At 34.4% G+C, this 25,190-nt stretch overlaps 1 protein-coding gene across 1 annotated transcript in view; it reads right to left on the bottom strand.

The window, feature by feature from the left end:
• MUC6 (mucin 6, oligomeric mucus/gel-forming) overlaps positions 1 to 18,392 on the bottom strand; it is a 54,055-nt gene extending 35,663 nt beyond the window's left edge. The window contains exons 1-9 of the mRNA XM_062000378.1: positions 18,341 to 18,392; positions 13,086 to 13,148; positions 9,665 to 9,905; positions 7,901 to 8,027; positions 6,663 to 6,750; positions 5,405 to 5,514; positions 3,380 to 3,587; positions 1,446 to 1,568; positions 583 to 703 (exon numbers count right to left, since the gene is read on the bottom strand). Coding sequence (XP_061856362.1) covers positions 583 to 703; positions 1,446 to 1,568; positions 3,380 to 3,587; positions 5,405 to 5,514; positions 6,663 to 6,750; positions 7,901 to 8,027; positions 9,665 to 9,905; positions 13,086 to 13,148; positions 18,341 to 18,392 — 1,133 coding nt within the window. The remainder of the gene's footprint in view (positions 1 to 582; positions 704 to 1,445; positions 1,569 to 3,379; positions 3,588 to 5,404; positions 5,515 to 6,662; positions 6,751 to 7,900; positions 8,028 to 9,664; positions 9,906 to 13,085; positions 13,149 to 18,340) is intronic.
• Between the last annotated feature and the right edge of the window lie 6,798 nt (positions 18,393 to 25,190).

Raw genomic sequence — 25,190 nt, 5'->3', positions numbered from 1 at the left:
ACTCAAAGTGCTGAATTTGTGTATGGACTGTCAGTAAACTTTCTGAATAGATTAATCATGAAAAAATGTCTTCATCTTTACAGTTCTGAGGATAAAATTCCATTACTTATCCTTTATTTTATTTATTAGAATTATGATAGCAAGAAAAATAAGACAAAAAAAATCCACGTAAAAAAAAAAACCAAAAAATCTCGATTTAAAAAAATAGTGTTCAGTAATAACTTTCTATTGCAAACCAGAAATTTAGTGCCAGTTTGGTAATCGGAAATGCTGAGATTGCCAGAAAGAAATGGAAAGTACTGGCTATTTGTTTTGTACCAATTTTATCTCCTCTTTTACAGAGGAGATAAAAATGCCACTGTTTTGTGTGGCCTGAAGGAGCCACACAATATTTATAGAGGTTAATTAAAAAAATAGACATGTGCATCTTCATTTATGAATACATGATTTATGGCACTTGAAGGTGGCCTCAGAAATGATACAACACGTTTGCAGCTGCTCTCTGAAAAGTTAGACTAAGTTTCCCAGTTGCTTGGTGAGGATACCGTCCATCCTCTTACAAAAGTAACTGTTGCTACTCACCACGTCCTACATGCTGCTTTCATTGTTTCACCAGGAGCATATATTTTCCCATTTAGTGTACATGGACACTGCTTAATGTGAACACATGTTCGATTCTTTGAGATGTCATCAAGAACTGTTCCTGCCAAGAAGAGAAACAAAACAAATCTTTTTCTTGATCCTTACTTAGCACTAAAACTATTATAGATTGAATGCCTTCTAAAATTAGCTTACAAAAGCTATTTTTGCACAGTGTTGCCCATACTTAGAGACACCACATGTAAAACATTTCCTTTTATTTAAAACAAAATGGATTCTTTACAAGTGATAACAGTGTTTCTCAACTTTGTTATAAGAAAGTGCAATTATCTTCGTCTGAAATTGGAACTTAATTTCAAATAACAGTAAGACTGAATGTTTTGGGATTTTGGGTTTGGTTTTTGTGTGTGTTATGACACTAATTAATGTTGGACATTTTTAAGAATTGACACATTCCATTTCCTAGAGTAATAAGTATATTTTTAAATACATAGCTCGCAAAACATTACTTTTGACTACTCTAAAATGGTGATGATATTGATATAAATATATATAAAATATATATAAATATATATTTTAGTTCAGAACTTTATGCAGGTAGGATTTAATTATCTGATCACGTCACAGTCTTGTGAGGAAAATGCTTTTACAGCTCTGTTCTTGCTAACATTGATCAAGACTATTCAAGACTCTGGTTATGTTACTTAAGATAGTGCAGTTCTAGCAACACAATGCCCTAAAATGTGGTGCTAGTTCATTATTAAGAAATCTATTCCACTTGACTGGATATATGCCAAAAGCATTGGCATGGGCCATTTAGGATATGATTAATACAGAAATGTTACCTTCTGGACAAAAGCAACCATAGGTACAGTGACTGGAACAGCTGTACTCTGGGTTGGAACAAGTTTTAATACATGGAGAACCACATTCTTCATAGATTTGGTTAGCAGAACATTTTCCCACAGCTGCAACAAACAGGGAAAATGTTAAGATTTTTGAAGTGTAAACAGCGATTTCTGGCACTAATGGTCTCTCATCCTGCCTCAACACTCAATTCATCATCCATGTATTCATCAATACCATCATCTTCACTCTAGTTTTTATTCATTTTTCGTGCTCTAATTATTGGAAACTCCTTGTGGAAGCCTGAGGAATAGCAGGCTATATTGCAGCCTATTAAACTACCATAAATCAGATTTTCTGTAACAGTTGTAGGATTTAAAGAATGCAGCTCTTGATTTTCTTTAGAATTCCTGTTTCTCAGACATTATCTTCTTTTCAGAATGCATCTACCTAGCAATTCTAATATATGGAACCCAAAATGTATTTTATTATATGACAAATTCAAGCAGAGATTTTTCCTTATCTCTAAGAGTAAAACTAAGTGAGGTAGGGAAATAGAGGTAGTTAGAAATGAGGCTAACAAAAAAAGTAATAAAGACTAAGAAGTTCATCACCTTTATATATTTAGTATTTACTTGCAAACTCTTAGATTCTCAGCTTTGTGTTTTGGGGGGAAACAAAGGTTCCCATTTTTATTTTTTTTTAAGCTTTGCCTTTTATCACTTTACTATCAGTCTTAGTAGTGGTCCAGTGGCAACATGAAAACTACTGTGAACTGAGAAAAAGACATTGTGGTTACTAAGAATTATTGTACAGTTCTGCAAACGTGCACAATGCTTTACTAATATTTATCTGAATCTATAAAACGCCATGACAAGTTTACAATTTTGAAGAATTAAAAACAATTGCAGACCAAAGAATAAAATGTGTTACCAATTTATGTAAGATGAATAACCTTGGAAAAGAGAGAGAGTAAAATTATTTCAAAAATAAGTGCAATTTTGAAGTGTCAGGGATAATAATGGAGCTTAGTATGGAATGTTTTCCATAAGTAGGAGGAAAGAATGAAATAAATCTTAAACACAAAACAAAAAAAATGAAGAGTGGCATCAGTACATGAAGACCAAGAGGAGAAAAGAATATGACACCAGAGACGCAGAGAAGGTAAAGTGATGCAAGGCCTTGTAAGTAACAATGGGGAGACAATAAACTGTGACAGGTTAAACAACGACTTCAGGAATCCAATTAAATTTTGATGTCACTGTTCTTACCTGAAAATCTAAATAGTAAGGAATCTTAAGGACTTTTGAAACAGAACAAGAACAGAACAAACAAAAAGTTAATCAAAACGTTGATAGTAAGTAGATACTTGGAAAAAAAGTGTGCCTTACCATGTACAACTGGGAGACTACTAGAGGACTCACTTTCTATTTGCTTCCAATCAGTAGCTGTAACTAAGAGGGCTGAGAATCTGAAAATGGACTACTGAAAACCTCCTGTGAATGAAAGGAGCTGTGATAATTGTTACCAAAAGTGTTCAAAGACTTCAGAGGCCATTTAAAAGTTCACCCTCTTCACTGGCTAGTTAGCAAAGTACAATAATGAATAAAAACTACTACAAGAGAACAGCCTCTTGTTAGAAGTCTGAGAAATTAAAGAGTTTTCACTTTATGAATGTTTGTCTTTTATGGACATTGATCTAGACATAGGGGCTCCATTTCATGCTTTTTCCTTTTCCTTTGAGGTTTCCATGTGTTCCTTAATGCTTTATCAAAGACAACTGTTACTCCCTTAAGAAAATAATTTGTGTGATTCAAAACAGTAGAGACTTTTTTATCAGTTGATTTAAATTCCAGTTAATAGTCACTCTTCTCCTATGTAAGGTATAATAAGGTTAAGTACAATCTTGTATGAACAAAACAGCTGAACTCACAGCAGAAGTTTTCAGTTCTCCAGTTGAACACCATTTGATGGGCCATAGCACATTGCCTTGAATACTCTGACAGCGTAGAGCAAGTGCAATTGTTTTGTCCTGGCTCACTACAGTCCTGCATATCAAGCTGGCAACGAATGACAAACCCATCCTTTGGCACACTGCAGGTTGGTGACACCAAGTTAAGCAGCTGAGAGCAGATCATGGCCTAAATAAAAAAAGAAAAGAGTTCCAACTAGTGTTTCTCCCATGAAAATCACAATAGAACGTTGCTGATAATTATGATTTTCTTGTTTTGTTTGCTTTTCCCCCCCCTAGAGTTTAGTTATATGTATTTGACTTAAAATGCATGAGAAATTCATGAATAGAAAGAAATATTCTGTAATGGAAGGACCTTGACATGTTGAATTAGTTTCACTTCTTAATAAGTTGAAAATTAGGTAAAATTAGGTTATTCTTTCAGTATTATCAGTACCCTAAGAATGGCTGAGAACACTACTGGCATGGAATATGTTGTCTCATAGAGAATCATTCAGTTCCAGCATAAACATCCCCAATGGAAAGACAACACTCATTCTCCTTTAAGCCAACATTTGATATGATTGTGTTGCCTATCCTGTTTTCTACTGCAGGATAATATTTCAAAGAGAAACATTATAAAAAGGTTAGACCTCCCAGGCAACAGAATAAAGTAATTTTTCAGTATGAATACAAGTAATATTTACAACTCTCTTTTTCAGAAAAGTATCTTCCTCACAGGACTCACAGAAACTCCTGTTCTTTATTCTTGCTCTTCTTGTTAAAGAGATGCACTAATGTTTCCCTGTTTTCGTATTCTGGGAAAGGAAGAATCTCAAAAGGATTCTAGCTGGCTCTTCCTCTGTCGTATGAAAGCTAAACTTTTTTAGCAAGACAAGTGGTTTCTATGTTCAAACTAAGAGATCCCTGGGTTGCTAGAAAAATAAGATGAAACAAAGAAAAAAAGAAGGTAAATTTCCTATTTCAAGAGGAAACTTTGTAAGCATTCTGCAATTACTAGCAATCCACATGCTGTATAAAAGTAAGCACATGACAATTGCAAAGATTATGTTCTTGTGAGAAAGTACAAATGGAACCAAAGATCCTTCTATGTAAAGTGAAGTGCTTTTTAGAGGGCAGCAAGGAGCACTTGACATTAGGGATATAGTGATATTATGATCTCCCAGGTAGAAAAAAGAACAGGTTGTGAGATAAATTGTGGTCTTCATCTCCTCAGCCTGGAAGATCCAACCAGGAGATACTCAAAATCTGCTTGAGCAGAGAAGTTGGACTAGATGATCTGAACAGATCTCTTCCAAGCAAAAACCATTCTATAATTCTGTAAAATCTGTGTGGGAATACAAAATTAGAGTTTTCTTAGTGAAACATCTTAACAAGACCATCCTAAGTGGGATTTGGTTCCTGCATCTGCAAAAGCTAAGAAATACAGCCTCTCTAGTTCTTTGCTGCTACCAACGTTCCTCTTTCAACCGTAGTTACACGGGTGCATCATGTTTCAGGTACTCTCGTTTACATTTCGTCTAGGACTGGAAGTGATACCATTTGGTAGTGGTTGGCCCTGTTATGAACTCTGGTATCTGGCAATATGTTTAAAGTATTGTTGGATGTCTTCAGGTCTGTACAGCCTATAATGTCAGGTATCTAGCTGTCCAACAGAAAGTTCTTAAAACCTTCACCGATTTCCATGACTTTTCTGGGATGATCTGCATTAAATTTCAGAAAGCTGTGACCTAGATGCTGGGAGGTTTACATGAACAATATAAATCCAGCCTCAGAAATGTCCATAGGGCTTTTTTTCAATATGCGTTTAAAAGCAAAGAACTCCTTTTTTTTTTTTTCCTCACATCACGCTGTACAAATTTTTAGTTTATTGATTGTCATTAAACTCAGTTTTCTGAAACCACTGGCACTCCATTGTTGCTTTCTATCTGTCTTTCCACTCTGTTAAGAACCATGCTGTGGAAAAGCCAAGAAGATCTTTCTTACATATTTTTTGTGAGGAATGCTGGAAATTGATAACTCCTCAGACAGGCAGATCTCCGATGGATCGTCCATTTTTTGTAATGCAGCAAATTTATATGTATCCAGCAATTTACCTGTAAATTGAAGGGCCATAATTTGTCAGGAAAAAAGGACACATATATTTGTTTACTTGTTCCTGTGATGTATCAAAGGTCACATTTTACTCTTGGACTATGAAAGGTCCTACTAATTAATCTTCCTATTGATAACAATTACTTCTTTTGCTCTATATGTGGAGTCTATTCAGTAAAGCATAATTTTATCATCTTAATTATTTTTGTGAGCTATATCCTAGTCTATCGTATCTGCTACCTTACTTGATGTCAGCTGTTACTGTTTTTCTGCCACCTGTGTTGTATTTTGGAATTCAAACCTCATCTCCCATTCTTATCTTTTCCCCTACATGTGAAATTAAACTTATTGCAACCCCAAAAAACATTGTATACTTTTCAGAATTCTTTTCTGTGACATGTACAGAAAAGTTCATCTACCTGTGTTGATCTGAGATTAGTTTACTGTGCAATTTAATGTCTCCACAGTAGCACTGTTGTATAGAATGGCAGTGTTCTTTTAAAGTAAATCTTCCAAACATCCTCACTACATACAATTTGATTTCCATTGTGGAGTGGTCTTGGCATACAGAGCTCCTTTAAGATGAAACCAAGCCAGAAGATATGCCTCAAAAAGCATGTGTAATGAACTGCAACTGCTAACAGGCCTTAGTTTGATGGACTAGATTAGAGTGACTCTGAAGTGAAACACCCCAAACAGCATATAGCACAGATGTTAAGACCTCAGTACCAACGATTTCGTTCTAAAGATCCACCCTTATTGGGACATACTACTTGTTAATGTTCTTGTCCATTATGTTCTTTTTAATGTAGTCTCATTCTTTCTTTTGCCTAACATAATCATTTCCCTCGCTGTGCCTTACTATGAACCTAGACTGCTCTGAAAGTCAGGTGAGAGAAAGTGTGATCCTTACCACTTGTTTCTAAAACATAAGAGATTCCTTATACGGGTTGAGGAACCCACAATATTATCATCATAGCAAATAACAGTGTGCAGCATAATCATAGGATAGGTATGTTGGTGACCTATGGGAGTGCTTTACTCAATTCTGAAACTGAGTGAGCAGTCAGAGCAATGTTAGTATGGTATTAAATTTCCACTTTAGCTCAGTTTAACCAGTTCTTCCGTCTGACTTGTTCTTATATCTTACCTTCACTCACAAATTCATTCAATTCATAACCATCGTAATTTCCACACATTCCGCAGGTTTTCCCCATATATTTTTTTTCAGTCACAACCTAAAGAAAAATAAACCAAAACATTTAAAAGGATCACCCTAAGTAAAATCTAATATACAAACAAATTCAGTTCAAGAATCTAATCACAGGTGATCCTTCTCTTTAATTGGAGTAATTTGATTAGAGAAAAAGATTTGGAAGCAGTAACTTCCTTTCCCAATAGGCAAATAATGATTGTTGTGATTTTTTATTTATTATTTAATAAAATAATAAGATTCTAAGATGTTTACAGAGAATTGAGGGGGAACAATTTTCTAAGGAGATAGAAAAAGTAGAAAAGGAAATCATGTTCTTTCTGTGCTCATACTGTTGCTGAGAAGGTATGAATTTCAGGTTTGTTCTCTTAAGAAACTGGAAGTTACAGGAGGAACATCTACTTTCAGAAGAAGGTTATTCAAATGTCTGTTGCTCCAGAGAGTAAAGGATATTACTTCTGGCTGTAATTAATTAATTATTATGAAAACCTTAGATCAGAGGAAATAAATGGAGTATATGTAGAATATAATGTGTACTCAGCCCAGTAGCATTTCCTGTTATATGTATGATAGTAATGCTGGTAAATCTTCCAGACAATTTATTACATAATAACCTTCCTGTTTTAGCAAACTTTCCAATTTAGAATTCAGTATCTTTTGTGGCATTAATATCACAGGTCACGCTACAAAGAAGTATTCTTTAAAATATATCAGGGGTTTTGGAAGGAAAACAAACATTGAAAGATTCAGAAAAAGGAAAGAAACAAAGGAAATCATATGTTTGAAACTAAAAGATGTCCAGGGGAAGCACAGTAGAATTGATGAAACTATGGCATACATTATTAAATTCTACACAACTTTAAATAACTTTGTCATTTCTTTAACAAAACATTGTAGCTACTGGAAGAGCCTGAGGAAAGTTTAAACTCTGTTAAAGTGTTCACAAATCTCAACATTGGTGTCTTTAGTACACTACCAATGCTGGATGTAAGAGGAATAAGAAGGCATATACAGTAAAGCTGTTTATGTCAAGAGGAATTGATGAAGCAGGGAAAAAAGAAATATCCAAATAATAAACACACAAAATAAGCACTCATTAAGTATAAAGAGATCTTTAAATTTCAGTAAGCCAGTCAGAACTTTTCTCTTCTGCTTTATGAAAATGTTTTACTAACCATGAGATAATCATCATTGTTCCACATGACAACTAGCTCCATCTCCATCAGCCTGGCCACCAGTTGGATGTTGTGTCCATAAGGTGCTATTTGAATTCCATTGCTAGTGTAAGGCAACTTAATGACACTGTAATAAGATGAGAAGAGAAACTCATGTTCTACTACTTCTACTACCACTACTACTCAGGTATTAGTTATATTTTTTAGGTATAATACACATACAGTCTATATACTTACAAGAACACAAGATAGAATTATTTTCCTTTGTAACTCTAACATTTCAAGACACATTAAGACTTTTGTTGATTGAAAAACAATGTCAGCAGTTTCACAGAAGAATCACCAGATAGTTGCGTAGTTATTATACTAGTGAAAATGTTTTGCATCTTCACTTGCTTTGATTTTATTTTAGTTATATGTTTCAAGAAGGGGACTGGAGCATCTTCCTTATGAGAAAATGCTGCAGGAACTGGAGCTGTTTAGTCTAGAGAAGAGAAGACTGATGGGGGAATCTCATTAATCTTTAAAAGTATATAAATGGTGGGTGTCAGGAGGTTGGGACATCCTTTTTTTTTCTGTAGAATCTAGCAACAGGACAAGGGGTAATGGGATGAAGCTGTAACACAAAAATTTCCATTTAAACATAAGAAAAAATTAATTTACTTATTGTAGTCAAGTAAGTATAAAAAGATATAGACAATCTAGAATAAATTATTTCCTGTATCCACCTGTACTCGTAGACAAAAACACTGCCTATCCGATAATAATGTTGAAAGCTTCCCTAGAGAAATTTCCTTGAATGGGAGCAAATTGTCTAGAAAAATGAATGATGCAGAACTCAAAGTGTCCCATCAATGTAATTCCTAGGTTTAATAGCTGTTTCCTGGACATAGTAACCCTTGGAATAATGCAAAGAGTCAGTGGTTTCACACATGAGGACTTCTTTGTAAGCCCTTCCAACATTGCTCTGATGGATGTTCAAAGTTTCTCTTGTTCCCTATGTATGTGTTAGTTTAGCACAGAGTTCAGAGCGATCTAAGTCTAAAAACAAACGAACACTAAGCAAACATTGGCATTTCAGCTAGTATCTACCAAAGGACATAAGTCATGTCATCTGTGCCTGTAGTGGAGACAAGATTAGTCTTAATGATGAATGTCAGGAGGTTGAGGCATCCCTTTTTTCTATAGTAGCTAGCAACAGGATAAGGGATAATGAGATGAAGCTGGGACACAAAAAGTTCCATTTAAATGTAAGAAAAAACTATTTCACTGTGAGGGTGAGGGAGCCCTGGCACAGGCTGCCCAGAGGGGTTGTGGTGTCTCCTTCCTTGGAGTTCTTCAAGACCCGTCTGGACACATTCCTGTGTCACCTGATCTAGGCCGGTGGACCTGCTTCTGCAGGGGAGTTGGACTGGATGATCTCTAAAGGTCCCTTCCAACCCTACCATTCTATGATTCTAAGCATAAGCAGAGTGATAGTATCTAGGAGATTGTACTTTCAATGTGAAAACTGTTTTGATCTGACAAGTTTAGTTTATCCCTTTGTCTACAAAAAGGTACTCTTAAGCTTGATTCAATCAAACTGCAAATGAAATCTAGAGAGTGTGAATGATTGATAAGTAGAAATGGGAGTCCAGCTAGGTGTCCCAACATCTGTAATTTGTTAATTTATTTGTGATACAAAGTAGCCTTCTTTACCACAAATACTTTGTAACTACATGCTTTCTTTTAAACACCTTTTCCCCATTCATCATAGAATCTTACCCAACATTCCTAACAGAAATGCTGCCTTTCTCAATAATGACGACAGAAGGTCCCAGCTCAATAATGATCCTCGCGATTTTTTTGTCCAGCCCACGGCGGAACTGGATGTTGAAGTCTGGACTGGTTTCATCACATACAGTTGCAAAGATATAGTTGCAGGTCCCAGTGAAGTCATACTGGTATTTATCAAAGGTTGAAAAATGCCCTCCACCCCATGTAGAACAGGAATCCTTGCTCAAAACTGTGCAAGTGAAAAAGAAAATGGATTTAGGTCTCCTAACAACATATTTGATCATTCTGATTGTCATTTCAAATACAAAGAGCAGAAAAAGCCAGCAAGTTTTTACTCGGATTAATTACCTAAACAACATCCTAGCTATTATTTTTTTTTTATTTGTGTAATCTCAAAATTTTATCTCAACTCTTGAATTGAAACATTTGGTGCCAGAGCAATAATCTAATTCACTCTAAGTAGAGAAGAGCTTCCTACCTTCCTAGCTTGGGAAACAGCCTTGTACCTCTTTCATGGGCAATATAAACTTTTACTTTCTTATTTCAGCCTGCTTGATATGTTTGCAAAGCTGACAAGTTTACTATTAGAGAGACTTTTAACATTGCAGGCACACTTATGAAGTCATGTGTGGCATTATTGTATCATGATTTATTGCACTGTGAGATCACTAGATATCCAAAAATAGTCTTCAAAGCCCAACTTTTAAACCCACACTTTTTTGGCTCTCTGTTTGTGTCACAAAGTTCCAGACAGCTTTGTAAATACATGGAATGGTTTGATCAGTTTCTATTTTTGAAAAGTTGGCACTTTTTATCTGAATAGACCTATTTTAGGAGATTCAAATGGACCCTAAAAAAGAGATACAACTCCAGCACTTCATGGTAGCTATTTCTATACCTACCTAAAGCATTTGAACAGTCCCTTTGTGGTTGCTAGAACTACTGAAGTAAGTTGGTTATACCTTTCCAGACGCAGATTATTACTCTTCATTTTTAAACTTTTTCCTTATAGAGTTACATGAAGTTCAGGTGTCTTAGAATATATCTTCAAATTATGACATATCAAGTAAGTCTGGTAAAGTCTACCTGCAATTTGTATTCACTGCTTTAAAGCAAAAATATATTTTTTTAAACTCTCAAAGAGTGATCAAATGACTACAGAACTCTACTGGTTTTATTCATGTAACGTGGAAAATACTGTTTCCCAATGAGCTGTTACCCGTTGGCAAAAAGTACTCTTCCTCCATACTTCTATGCTGTCCATAATTACAGAATCTGACTGGAAAATAGGAATTGTCTAATCGTTATCATTGATCCTTAATTCCCAATTCCAACTGTTTTAATATATTGTGCTCATGAGAAACTGACCAGCAAAGCCCATTTTTTTTCAGTGTATCAAGGAATAATTATCTGGGGTTGTACAATGGTTAGAGTCCAAAAAGTGTCCCTTTCTATAAATATAGGAGTGCCTTCAGCGTATTTGCTTTTAGTTAAATCTTATCAGAGAAAAATAACAAATAAGAATGTTAATAACTCAAGAAAGTTTAAAACTAGATTATGTATTAGTCTTTTGCATTTAGGTTTTATATCTAGTGATATCTAGAGGTTTTCTTTTAATTTGTATATACCCATGCCCTACTGTTCCCTTTGTTCTAAGAGCAGATGGATGAGAGATGTGTTTCTGAATACTCAACTCTTTTTACCTTTAGGATGAATTCCATGCAATTTTTCCATGCTTGTGCTCAATGAGAATCCACCTAATATCAAGTAATTGATGGCAAAAGCAAATTTATTATATTCTTTTTGTCTTGCACCTCTGCATTTTCCTCAAACTAGATTAAGAATTCTATTGTCAACCATTGAAATGCAGCAGCTTTTGCAGTACATACAGTTGCTTTTTAACAGTATGTGATAGTAAAACACAGTATTTTGACATAAAACATTTAGATTATGAGGATTACTGGGAAGAATATTTGTAAATAGAATATGAGAGAATTTATTTTTTAATACTAGGACTGATTTCCATATTTATTTTAGAAAAGACCTAGAGAAAATTTTGTGTTTTCAGGAGGGTTACAACCTTCTGTATCCTGCCTTAGCAGAAGAGCAGCGTGTCCTATAGAATACAGTATATCATGTTAACATGATGACATCTGTTCATTCTTGTCATGGATGTGGAAAACTAAATGTTTAATGAATGAAATTTAAATTTGAAAGTCAATACCTTGCATCTTTTCAGAAAAGAATGTGAAAGTTGTATTGATTTTGATCAAGGGTTGACACAGACATTTCCAGCAGTAATCATTAAGAGACTGCCTGAGGGAAGAGTTCCATCAGGTCAAGCTTCCCCAGATACTCTCTCAGTCCCCAATTATTTTCAATTCAGGAGATTTTGTGAGGCTATTGGGATTTGTCTGCTTACTCCCCTTGTGCTCTGGTTTCCAAGTACTTGTCCAGCCTTCTTTTGAAATGAAGAAAAATTTATTTGTATCAGAAAATACCACAATCACTGTTGTCAAAAGTTAATATTTTATTGACATTCATCTTTCTAACAGTACTTCTGATAGCTAATATTTTTAGTATTTTAAAGCTATGTTAATTATTTTGTGCTTTGGCATGACACAGACTTTTATGCGAGTCAGCAGTATCGTATTATCTTTTATATTTCTTAGAAGGACTAGAACAAATTTGCAGTAAGTAGGTAACTGGAATTAATTTTACTCACAGATTTGGGTGCGTGCACAGAAGCCGTTCTTAGGAGTTAAGGAAAAAATTCTGGGAAACAATAGCTTCAGCTGGTATGGTTGGATGTTAAAACAGAAATCTGTCTGTACCCTGACTCCCAACTGCTGGCTATAAAGATGAGGAAGAACTATTCCATATTCTGATCTTTCTCTTGCACAATAATTTGTTTTAACCTGCAATCTTTAAAATAATCTCATATACCTAGCCCGAATGGATAATCAGCTTTATTTCATTTCTTGTAAAAACAAGAGTATCAAAAGAATCCATTTCCTAAATTCCCTAAATTCTTAGATAGTATCAGTCAGTAATCTGCAGGAATGAAAAAATCAAAGAGATCATACAAATAAACTTAATAGCAAAGTTCTAAATATGGAAAGCTACTAAACTGCTCTACAGTTTCTATCCTTAGGCATCAAAACCTCAACATGGCACATTAAAGTACTTTCCATTTATGGCAAATCTTACTAGAGAAAGACAACATACTTTTTTATATGCAATCTCTTCATTCAGAAGAGCTAATGCTTTAAAACATAGGCACCTTGAGGCAAAGACTTATTTTTATTTTGCATTTGGCACAGTGCATTCTGCAACATAGAACTGATGCTGAATAGAGTCGCTACTCATAGCTGCTATGTGAACATTAAATGCCAGGTCGGGCACTTACTTCTTTGCAGAGATTCTTTCTGTTTTTGGAGAAAAAAATGGGGCCAATAATTTCCTTCAAAAGCTGTGAAAGGAAAAACACAATAGGAAGATGTTATCCTCTGGTCACAGGGAAGCTGAATGTTTGGTTATTTTCTAATTTTTAAACATAGTGCAAGTCAAAGCAGGGTCAGCACATATGAATTTTGTCCTGCCAAACAAAACTGAACAGAAATTGTAGTGTAAAACCACATAATTCAACTTGTAATAAAATCCTCCTTCTTCTGCATCTAGTAAAATGTTACCAAAATCTGCCAGAAATCCTATACAACATGGGATTTCCTGTATTTCATCCTCAGATTCTATCTTCCTTGTTAAAAGAAAATGTGGGATAAATCTCTCCTCATGTTTTTTGAATTCTTATTCTACCATTTGAGTAGAAGTAGTGGAAACAGCCAAAACTGGGAAAATATGGGAAAAGTAACATCCGATGTGTTCTTCACAAGACTCATGGGATCTGTAGCTGAGGAATGGGAAATCCCCAGGCCTAGTTGTTGCATTTGTTGCTTATTTGCTCAGGACCAAATAGCCTGTAGAATCCAAGTAATTCTCTGTTACGTGTTTATGATCTTTTGCAAGAAGAAAATTTTATATCAGAAGGTTTCTTTGATCATGTAAACCATGCCAACTCCACATATGTATCTATATAGGTACCTATAGGTACACTACAGCTTTGAAATCTTCTGTTACTTCTTTATATACTGGAAAGAATAAAAGCCTCTGGAGAGCTCAGCAACTGTAACAGACACTTTAGCCAAATCCACGCTGTTCTCCTGAATGTGGGGTGATATTTGTCATGTGGTATCTCAACAATTGTAGGAAAACAGGTAAGGTTCTGCCCTGTATGTGAGGATAGATTTAAGTACAGGAGGGCTATCTGGAGTAAGAGTTTCAGCAAATGCCTTTGCTTTGGTTCTGAGATACAGACATATCCAACTTCCCCACCAGTCTGCGCCTCAGTTCTTCTCTGAAATAATACTTGTTATAAAAGATGTTATATGGATAAACTAATCTAAGCTTTTAGGAGCTAAAAGTACTGCAGTGGTAGAACTGTATACAGTCAATATCTAGACAAAAGGGAAATAAGCCAAGGATGTGAGTTCAGTGACAGCAGTGCTCCCGTCTCAAATGTTACTCTAATGACACTCAGTTTTTTAGACTTTCCACAGGCTGTGAAAGTAAATACAAATTTGCTGAGTACAATTAGACTTGCAAAATATGTCTCTAACAATGGATCATGCATATTTTATTTCATATTATTTCTCTCCATTGGTGTAAAGGAAGCTTTAGGTTACTATTCTGCAGTCAAGGCAGAAGTTCAGTGAGATGTATTCTCTCTATCCCTCTTCCTAGATATTTGGCGCACTGCAATGGGATAGTGGTCTATAAAGAAAAAACTGAAAGTTAAAAGTGCCACATAATATGATTTTCTAAGTTGGAGTAAGTTACCAACATAATAACTTCTCGATATACTAAACAAGAACATTTCCACAAGAAAGAAACAGCCTAAAGTGATCTCATTAGCAAGAGTTGCAAGATGCCATAGCTACTGCATGGCTAGCACTTCAACTTCCACAGTTCCCTGACATGCTCATTGGAAAAACATTGTAGATTCTACTCATGTTGCCTTGTCCTCTACAATTGGTCAGCACTGGCCAATAATTGTTTGCAATTTTGCCAGTGTTTCTGTACAACCTCCATAGCTGCCTGCAAATCAGCAGGCATCTCCAGAATACAGCATGCTTCTTCCTCTGTCCTTCCAAGTTCCTTGTGAACTACAAACACTATGTTAATGGGATTTAAGAGTGTGTAACAAGTGCTTTCAGAATGTATTTGATTTGCAGGAATTGAAGATATACCTAAAATGTTATTTCAAGTGAGATCTATCTAGAGAACCTGATGTAAAATAAAAAGTCTAATACTTTGTGGACATAGGCTTTAGATCAGAACAGACACTTTGGATTACAAGGCTCGTTTCCAAGCTTTTCAAATTTGAAATTCACAAGTCTCAGCATGCCAAACAGTTGTAGAAAAGGCAGGCTTGATATAGATTTAAAAATTTAATGTAACAACTAATCTGGACTACATGGAGATGTGCAAGAGTTATATTGAAAATAACTAAGGATATCAAATGCACTTTAATGTTTTGGTCAAAGAATAGCTTGTAAAACAAATAGAAAGCCATTCACTGACTACCTCTCAATCAATCTGTATCCTGTCAGAGCAAACTATTAAATTAATTACAGTATGGTAATTATTCTCAGCATTTACATTCTATTTTTTAAAAAACTCTGAAGAGACTAGTAAAATTACCCTGACAATGCTATTGGCCTTTCAGAACCACATAAAATGTCAGACTGTATAGATGCAGCAAGTACTGTGGCCCTAAGCAGAAGTTGTATCTGGCAACTATCTTTTGAATTTTCCACTGAAAAGGCTGTCCTACTGGTAAATCACATTTCTGAACTGCTGAAATCTTCCTTACTGATATTTTACTGCTACTGGAAGTATTTTGTTTTCTTTTGACAAATAAGACCAATTTTAGTTCACACTAAATATTTTTTTTTTTTAATTAACTCAACAGAACTTAAAAAAACCTTTCACTTTCCTCAGATAAAGGAATTTTTACTTTCAATTTCTACTCTAGTTGGCCCAACCTCCTTAAGAATTATATCTGTCAGAGTACAGTTGCTATGTGGTCAATCTGTCTAGTTCATGACAGCAATAGAATCCAAACAGAGGACTTGACTTGCTGTGAAGAAGTCATTTTACTCCAATACTACAGTTACTATGGGACATGCCTACAGGAAAATGCATTTTTGTAATGTAATGACTTCAAAGGATTTCACATTAGCTAAATGAATAAAAAAAAAATTCAATTTGATGTAAAACATTGAAATGAAATGTTTTTTTGTACTTCCAAACAGAAATAATTAGGGATTGCTGTTACGTAAAGGGTTCAGTTTTTATCTTCTCATTTGGGGCAACAAGAAATGTTGAAATGTCAGAAGACCTAGAAAAGACAGGAGCTTTAAAATAAATTCTATTAGCCTAAAATGAAATTTAACAGCAAGAGTAGTGCTAAAGTCACAGCTGTAATATCAGTAATCAGTTACACGTGTTCATGATGATTTCTTTTCTCTATGGAATTATTAACTCCCTCTATCTCTTGTAAAACAAGTTGGCTAAAAAGAATAAATCAAGTTATATACTCAGTAAAAAACTATCATGACTGTACATAAACATCTTTTAAGGATATATGCACAGTTTTGAATATTGAATAGTGGCAAAGCCTCAATTTAGTCAACAAATCATCATCTCTTGTTAAGTAAAAGAACTAATAATTTTAAGTTGGTTTTAAAGTTTTCTAGCTTTTTTAGGTTGGTTTGTTTTTTTTTTTTTTTAAATCAGGCTATTGGATGTTTACTGCTTTTCCTGAGCTATCGAGGGAAAGAGAAAATAAGTCTTCCAGTTTCCATCAGACTTCACATAAAATATATGTGCTTACAACAAATATTTACATTTCTAGTTAGAGACAGACTCGAGGTACAGAATTTGATGCAGATCCATGAATAAGACAACTGGATTCCTTGCTTTGATTTAATTAATTTTAAAGAGACAAGACTTGGATACTGAGTTCAAAATAATTAGCATCCCACATGTTGGCCAGTTTTATAACCTCGCTACCAACTTCTTCTGGTTCAGATATGCCTCCAAATGTCCTATTTTAAAATCTTACTTGACAGAATTAAATCTCTATTTGTTTTCATCGTCTCCAACCTTGCATGGCATTTCAAGGCCCCAAAATGTTGATACATCCCAAAGTAAGAATATTGCTCTATAAGAAGTTTCTAGATCCTATTTTTAGTCTTTTTTGTTTAAATTCAACTGAAGTTCCATCCTAGACAATACAGTCCTTTACAGATGAGGCCCTATGTGTAATTTATGAGTTTATACCTAAAGCTTGTGGCTGAGCAATGTTTGACAGTAATTTTTCATTTTATGGTTAATAGTAGTATTTATACTAATAGATCTACTCATCTAAAAGATGAAATCATGTAGAATGAGAACTTTCTGGCATCTGCATTTTGGGTGCATGATCAGATTTAACCTGGATTACAATGGTGCCAATACAGCGGATGGCGTACCTGACTTGTAACAACATAGCTGAGATTAGAAATTAGCTCTCACAGCCCACAAAAGGGTTGAGTTGCTTTTTTTTTTTTTTACTGCTACAGTTTAAGTTAGTGATTTAAGAGAGTTCACGCAACTTGAACTTTATGGTTCATTAAACTTAGTACAATACAGAAAAATAAATTTAACTAAAAGGCTAAAGCAAGTATGCTCTTTAGCAGCTTGCAACCTGTTCTTGAAATCAGAACTGTAGCAATTGATAAATACAGAGAATATACACAGAGAGGAAAAGAAATCATTAACTTAAGTAATACCAAGCCATGGCACAAAAAGACTTTATCTAAAACAATCCGTTAAAACACCACAGGAAGAGGAATGAATAAGAAGGCAGAGTACCTACAAAGACAATGAACTTAGTTGTCAAGTGTTTTTAAAAAATCAGAGTCATCTGATATTCAGATGTAAATAAGATAGACTAAAGAATAATGTCAAATAATATATGGAGGATTTTTAGACTGGAATAATTTGCCTCTTTTCTAGGACAGGATTCTTTCTATCATATCATTCCTCATAAAAGTGATATAATCACATAGATCATACTTAACACTTTTTATAGTTTTCATCATCACTGTACACAGAAGATATAGAGCTTCCACAATGACATCACTAGAGCACTGCAACATGAACACCTGAATCATAGAATCATATAATGGTAGGGTTGGAAAGATGAAGGCACACGACAGCTTGGACACAAAATGTTAAGACCATTAAAAAATATTCCCTGTATCTAGGGAATCAGTTTTAGTGAAAGATCCAACAAATCAGTAACCACATTTCTAAAGAGTGATAATAACAAATAATTCTACTTACTATATTTCATTTCTACTGTATTTATTAAATAGAGTTGTGTTCTAAGGTGCAGTGAGGGAGAAAAAATGTGTAAACTTCATTCTGCCAGATTGCAGAGCAATATCTGAACCTCATGTATTGTGATATTATAACACAGTCACCCATTTTGTTTAAATACATGGGTATTTTCCTTCAACTCGTATACTAAGAAGAAGATGGATATCTTAAACTTACCAGCAGACTGCAGAAAACTGCAGAAGATGAGCAGTATTACTGTTGGAAACATGATGCATGCCCTAACTGGAGAGTTTTTTTCTCCTCTGTTCCAAATGGGCAGTGCTGCTGCTGCCACTTTCTAGGCTTACCTCTTCAAGCTTGGATGCTTTATATATAGAATTGCAATGCCCTCCCTCATTCCCATTGCTTTCAGAAATTGCAACAGCAGAGCACCCGCCAAACAGGATCTCCTCTTTATCAAGTTCAATACATATAAATGCCATTTAGAAAGAAAAGAAAAAACACAAACCTCCTGTGGTTCATTATTATTCTTACAAAATTTTATAATGGCTTCTATTTGTAACAGCTCAAACACAATTTACTGAACAAATTTGTTATTATACCAAAAAGCAAGAAGCAAAAAGACAAATAATAAAAAATTATCATCACTATCTGATAATGAGAGGAATAATATTGGACCAGTACACAAAGGGGAAAAAATGAAATGCAGGAGCTTTGGAACAGCTGGAAAGAATGTGTGGATAAAAGATGGTAAGACATTAATTAACAGAGATACAGATCTCAGATTTTTTTTTCTTTTTTGTAGCCATTCTTTCATTAACTTCCACTCACCTTCCTGAGTGATTGTGTTCATCCCGCCCCCTGACTTTTCTTCTTCTTTTTTTTTTTAAACTCTGTAAAGTATATGGCTGACAATAACAGAATACTGACCCTAAATTCCAGCTGAAAATTTTCTACAACAGAATGATGACCATAAATTCCAGCATTGCCTCATAACAAAACAAAGTAAATGAAAAAAAAATCAAGAATAATTCTTCTCAATGAGAAAAAAAAATCTATTTACTTAAACACCAGACAGTTAAGAAAGAATTTTACATCAAGAATTTGACCACATCTACATACTGATCATTAGCATAACTCATGGTTTCAACTGGACTGTGAATATTTAGTATTAAAATTCTCCACCAGATAAGACAAGAACAATCCACCTTATACTCTGTTGCACTTGATACATCGTGTCTTTTGTTTACAGATCCTTTTAACAGATTTAATCTTAATACAGTTAAAGTACTTGAACTTTTAAAATTAAATTTAATAATGTAGGAACTACCATTTGACTCCAAGATTTAAATCTTGTATGTGACTTTTATGTAGCTCCTTTCTGAGCTGCCTGAGTTCATACAATTTAAAAGTGCATAGTCACTGCTCAGCACTTTCTGAGTAAACAGACCCTTTTTCCAAAAGGCATCAACATACTCTGTACCACCTGTCACTTCTGAAATTTTGGATCTAAGTGCAAAATAAGTCCTCAAAACAACCTGAATAATTACCCTGATACTACAATAACACTAGAACTATCAAGATTTTAAAGTTCTATCACATTATCTTCTGCCAAATCAACTCTAAGTCCCTATTAATAAAATACAATTCAGAATTTCAGTTTTCACACTTTTAGGAAATAACTGCTTTGTGAAGATCAGGAACTGTAGTGCTCCCTAACAACTCAAAATTGATCACTGACAGTGACACACAAAAATTTATCTTTCTCTGACAGAAAAGATGAAAAAAAATTGTCCCTGTTTCAAATAAGTAATTATTTTCACTTGTTATGTATTTACATAATATTTCTGTCATGTAGTAAGAAATTAAACCAGCTGATATCAATGAGCATTCAATGACTTGCTCATTTCCAGACCAGGGCACTTGAGAGCAACATTTTTGCTATCAAATGTACCAGACTGACTGGTTATAAAACTAAGATCATTAGTAATGCATGAGAAGATACCAAAACCTTTATGTATCAACTAATAGCTATTTTTCCTCTTCTATTACCATGCCTTCAAGCTCTTCTCTGAAGCCTCTATGTTTACCAAAACATTTTATGTCTTTATTATATGAATCTTAAGAAGAACTCAAGAAATGCAAATACTGGCAAAAGTTATTACAGATACTTATCCAAAATATTGTCATTTTCAGTTCCCCACATTTGTAGCAATGTTCTTAGCTGATACTAATTCTTTCTGAGAAGTTAGGATAAAGATTTTACCTTCTGATATCATGGTAGAAATTTCACTGAATCAGCTTAAATACTTATGACTCAGCAAGTAACTTGTGGTTTTTAGGATTTTTTTTAATGAGGCTATCTAATAACAATGTAAATATAATTGATCAAAAGATATAACTACATTTAAGTCAATACTCCAGACCAAGAAATTATGTCTGCTGCAGGACTATGAGAAATGACAAAGTCTGCACTACACAAATAATTTTTTTGTGGTAGAGCTTTATGAAAAATTGTCTATCCAGCTGTAGTGAGAAAATGAAGCCTCTAATTATCAGTATTTTTTCCATGTCATAATTATAACTGATTTAATGAAATCATTAACTATCAGAAACTGGCATTGTACAGTTGAACAGAGATTGTTGTGGCTATATACATTATCCAGTTACATTTTCTCAGTAAGTCTAGTTGACTTTCCAGCATCTGGAAGACTTCAAGATGTCAAATGAATTTATGTCAAACCAGAAATTATGGATATCGAGAGAGGCATAACACTTTAAGTATCAGACTAGTTTAACTCAGCTAGGAAATCATAGGTATATCAATTCCAGAATATTTTGATGCTTTTATGAAAATCTCTAAGAAAACATTCAATTTCCAGTAATTTACTGTCTTTGTGTATTACTTAAACAGCTTTGAACACATTTGGATAAATAGCTACCTGTCTTTATAACGAGTCAAACCAAAATACAGCATTTGATTAGCCCTAGGCCTTGTGGGTGTTCAAATAATTTCCAACTTTTGAAGCTTGTGCCTGCAAGATTTGTTTGTTCTTTTTGTCTACAGTTTGATAGCAATCTGACACAATAGCTGGTCTGATGGGACTTTTTTCTTTATGCTCTGATAGCTGATTTTCTGTCATTCAAATTTTAAAGCATTGTAAGATACATTGGTTTAACATGAGACTTTTAAAATCATACTTACTTTAACTTCCAATTTATGGAAGTGATGATTGGCCTTCAAACAAACATTTTAGAATATTTGCATCCTTTGTGTACTATGAACATAACATTTAACATCTTAGCAATGCTGTATCAGAATTAAGTAAAATAAGTATCTTTAATAAAGATAATCTTTATGGTTTACGACCGAGTTATTCTACATAACTGGCAGGGCAACCTCAGTTTCCGTCTGCAGTCAAATGGAGTGTAAAATTTCAGTAGGAGAGCTTGACATTCCAGAGAAACCTGGGGCAGGAGGCGGGAGTCGGTTTAGACAGTCTCAGGTAACACTATTTGTTTTCTACTAACTATATGCATATTTGAACATATCTGGTGTGAATACAGACTTGGAAAGAAGTTTGAAATTCTTTGAACATGAAATTGGAAAATAGGATTGTCACATGAAGGACATTTCGGGCAAATTTTTATCCAGTATCATGTCCAAAAGTTTGCCTTAAAAATTTCACAATAGGTATAACAGAGTACCTAATGATAATTAGGTACCTTTAGTACCTAATTCATTTTTAGATCTGTGTAAGATCACCTTGTGGAAAATTCAACACTGAGTAATAGTCACAAATAGGGAATCTCCTCAGTAAAGTACTTTGCATTTGGGAAGAGCAGAAGCACACCTATCATCTCATTGACTATTTGGTCTGAACAGTATTATCTCTGCTATATAAGGCAGAAAAATTATATTTTTAAAGGACAAGGGAATATATACTGACTGTATCTCTCATGCAAAATTTGCTAATTATTAATATAAACAGAATTTAGTCATAGACTGAACAAAGCTTTAAATAATGAATGAGAAATTTATTATGGACAGAGACGAAAATAGCAACAACTTGATTAATCATTTCTCTGCACTACTGAGGAAAAAAGTGCAACATTTTTCATTTCTCCACTACAGTGGAAAGGAATGTAACAGAATATTCATGTGCTGTAACACAGACTGAATATTTTATGTTCTAGTCTTCTGTTCTCACAAAAATAGTTTAAATGAAAAATTAAAGAAAGAAATGCAAGTAGTCAGTATTAGGCATTTTACATAAAACTCTTTAAATAAAGGCCAGAAAATTCAATATTATGAACATATGACAGGAAGGAAAAGAGGGATTTGATGACAAGTCAAGTCATTGACTTAATACAGTGAAGCATTACTGCTTCACCTTACATAAGGTAATTTCTTTACCATTTCTCTATTTCAAAATAAATCAAAAGATCAGGATGACTGGAATTACTATGCTAAACATAAGAAAACAAGCTCCTGTTTTGTCTGTCTGTTAGGCATTGCTATCTTTCAGGTAATTTAGCCAAGGAACAAAGGATCACATACTTTGCTACTTCTCTGAGCTTATTGCACACATCAAGGCTCCTGTCTAGTTGTCTGATTAGCTGGCAGGCAACCAGGCAGGCAGGCACCACATCGCAGCTGGTTGCTCTTGCTGCCAAGATGTTTTCCAAAGTAATTGACAGTAAAATAGATACATACTCGAGAATGTTCCAATTGTGGTAAAAAAGACATTTTCAGCTTAAAAATATTCACCACAAAAACCCAGACACTAAATAATCCATCTTATAGTTTTAGCAGAAAACCACAATTCCTTCATTCTTGTTAATCGTCAAAATCAAGAGTACCTAGAAATCACAGTGCCTACAAAATGGTCCATAATTCTGGTATTTATTAGATATAGTCTTCAAAACAGATGAAATACCTCACACACAACCATAAAAAAATGCTGTTGAATAGACTGTTAGTGCTGCCATTTACTTTGAGCCAGCTCTGCTATCCTTGAGTATCTGTCTACAGATATTTGAATGTAAATTTTCCTTTAACACTGTAACTTATGTTTTGCTGCAATGTACAAAGACATTTGGCTGTGGCTGTAGGTATTACAGAGGATTTAATTTCTTGTTTTACATTGGTATAGACAAGAAGTGAATACCATCTAGAAAAAAACTAACAGCATTCTGTTCCACAAGCAGCACTCTTACACCATTGCAAAAGAACTTTTGTACTTAAATGACTGCAGAGTCAAGTCTTTCCCACATACTTGTTAAGGAAAAACAATAGAAAATAAATATTAAATGCATGCCTCAAAGTGATAAAGACTTCATCATTTGGTACTTAACTTTCCATTATAATTTGTTGGGGACAATGGCCTGTGACCTCCTCCTGTTGGCTTTGTGCCTCTGGCATTTAGTTTGATGAATATCTTATACTATATCTGTGGGGATCTCAGTTGGTGTCATTCCCTCTGTATTGTGCCAACACAAGAGGCTGAGAAAACCTGCCACTCCCACAGTGCTCTGAAGCATATCCACTGACCTGAAGACAAACTTGGACAAAATATTTGAAGTGTTTCTGGAGTAAAACATTGGAGGAGGAGGTAGGTACATGCACAAAACAAATCAATATCTGCCACTGAGAGAGTGCACTCTTGTATGACACTGTGTTATCCTTCCTGTGCATCAGAACACAGGGAAAGCAAACTCTGCTCTCATCTCCTGCTCCTGAATTCTGTGTTGTTGATGCTGGTTTAAAACTGATTTACATTCTGATCTCTGGAGCAGTCTGGGCTGCACAGTTTGTTCTATAACAATCATAAATTCTGGTCATTTTAGCTACAATGCTGACAGAAAAGGACAGAATGACACAACTGTAGACAGAGGAACCGTAGCCATACTCTTGTTTGCCTTCTATCTCTTGATACTTGTGTATGACTTCTTAATTAAGATTTCCCTCAAACACTATAATTATGAACAAAATCTGTGCGGTATCTCTTAAGTAGTCTGTAGAGGAAGACAATTCTCTCATTTTCATTTGCTTCTAGTAGAGGGAATAAAGGTATTTTTTCTTGACTATTCATGATGACTTTATATCAAAGTCTCAGAGAAGGATTAGACTTAACGCTGAGCTAAATCCAAGCTTGGTGTGTTCCTTTTTTTTTCACAAATAGAAAATGTTGGCACATTCAATTTTTTTTTTTTTTTAAATTTCTAATGTGTTATCTTTTCCTCCAGGTTGTTCTTCACCATGGAAAACACCCTAAGAGTGCAGATAATTTTTTTTTCTCATCTTTTAGGCTTTAATGATTAATTGTTATTCCTTTTCTAAAGGAAATTCAGGAATTGCCCTGAATTATACATCAACAGCTCTCCTGAGCAGCATGCATTTCAACTCCATTCAACAATGGAAAGCATTACACATGAAAGCAGCTGTGGCTCATATGTTTCTAGCTTGCTTAGAACTCAGTTCATTAAATCAGGTGAACAGGAAACAGCCTAAATTATCCTAATTGCTATACTCACAATTGCCATGCAGCTGCACTAAACCTACCCTATGTAACTATTTTTTTCTAAGTCTGATTTGAACATTATACTCCAGTTGTTATGTCATAGGTCTATTAATTTAATAATCAGATAGGTTTTAGTAACAGATATAGAATGAAAAGCAAATATATTGTGCTAACCAGGGATCCATTAAGCTTTCACCTCCACTGGTAAGGAAGTAAAATAAACCCTATATTTACACAAATATTAAAAGCTGGGAACAGAAAGTCAGTGGTAACTGTATGTTTAACTTGGTCTTTAATGGGTATGTTTTAGAAGAGATAGTCTGCAACAGATGCTAATATTACATATCTGCTAAGATAATATGCTCACACATATACTTTTATTTACCCTTTACTTGATATTTTCTAATACTATTTTATATATTTTCGTTGACTTGGATTTTTTTTTCAAAAGATGGATATTCACCTTTGACAAAGCTCTTAGAATTCTAAATCATAATAGAGCAGATTTGAAAAACACAATGCATATCTTGTTCTGAAGTTTG

Source organism: Colius striatus, chromosome 7 (genome assembly GCF_028858725.1).
Source record: "Colius striatus isolate bColStr4 chromosome 7, bColStr4.1.hap1, whole genome shotgun sequence".
NCBI classification, from domain to species: domain Eukaryota; kingdom Metazoa; phylum Chordata; class Aves; order Coliiformes; family Coliidae; genus Colius; species Colius striatus.
The sequence above is the reverse complement of the archived record's forward strand: the minus strand, read 5'-3'. Positions and strand labels throughout refer to the sequence as shown.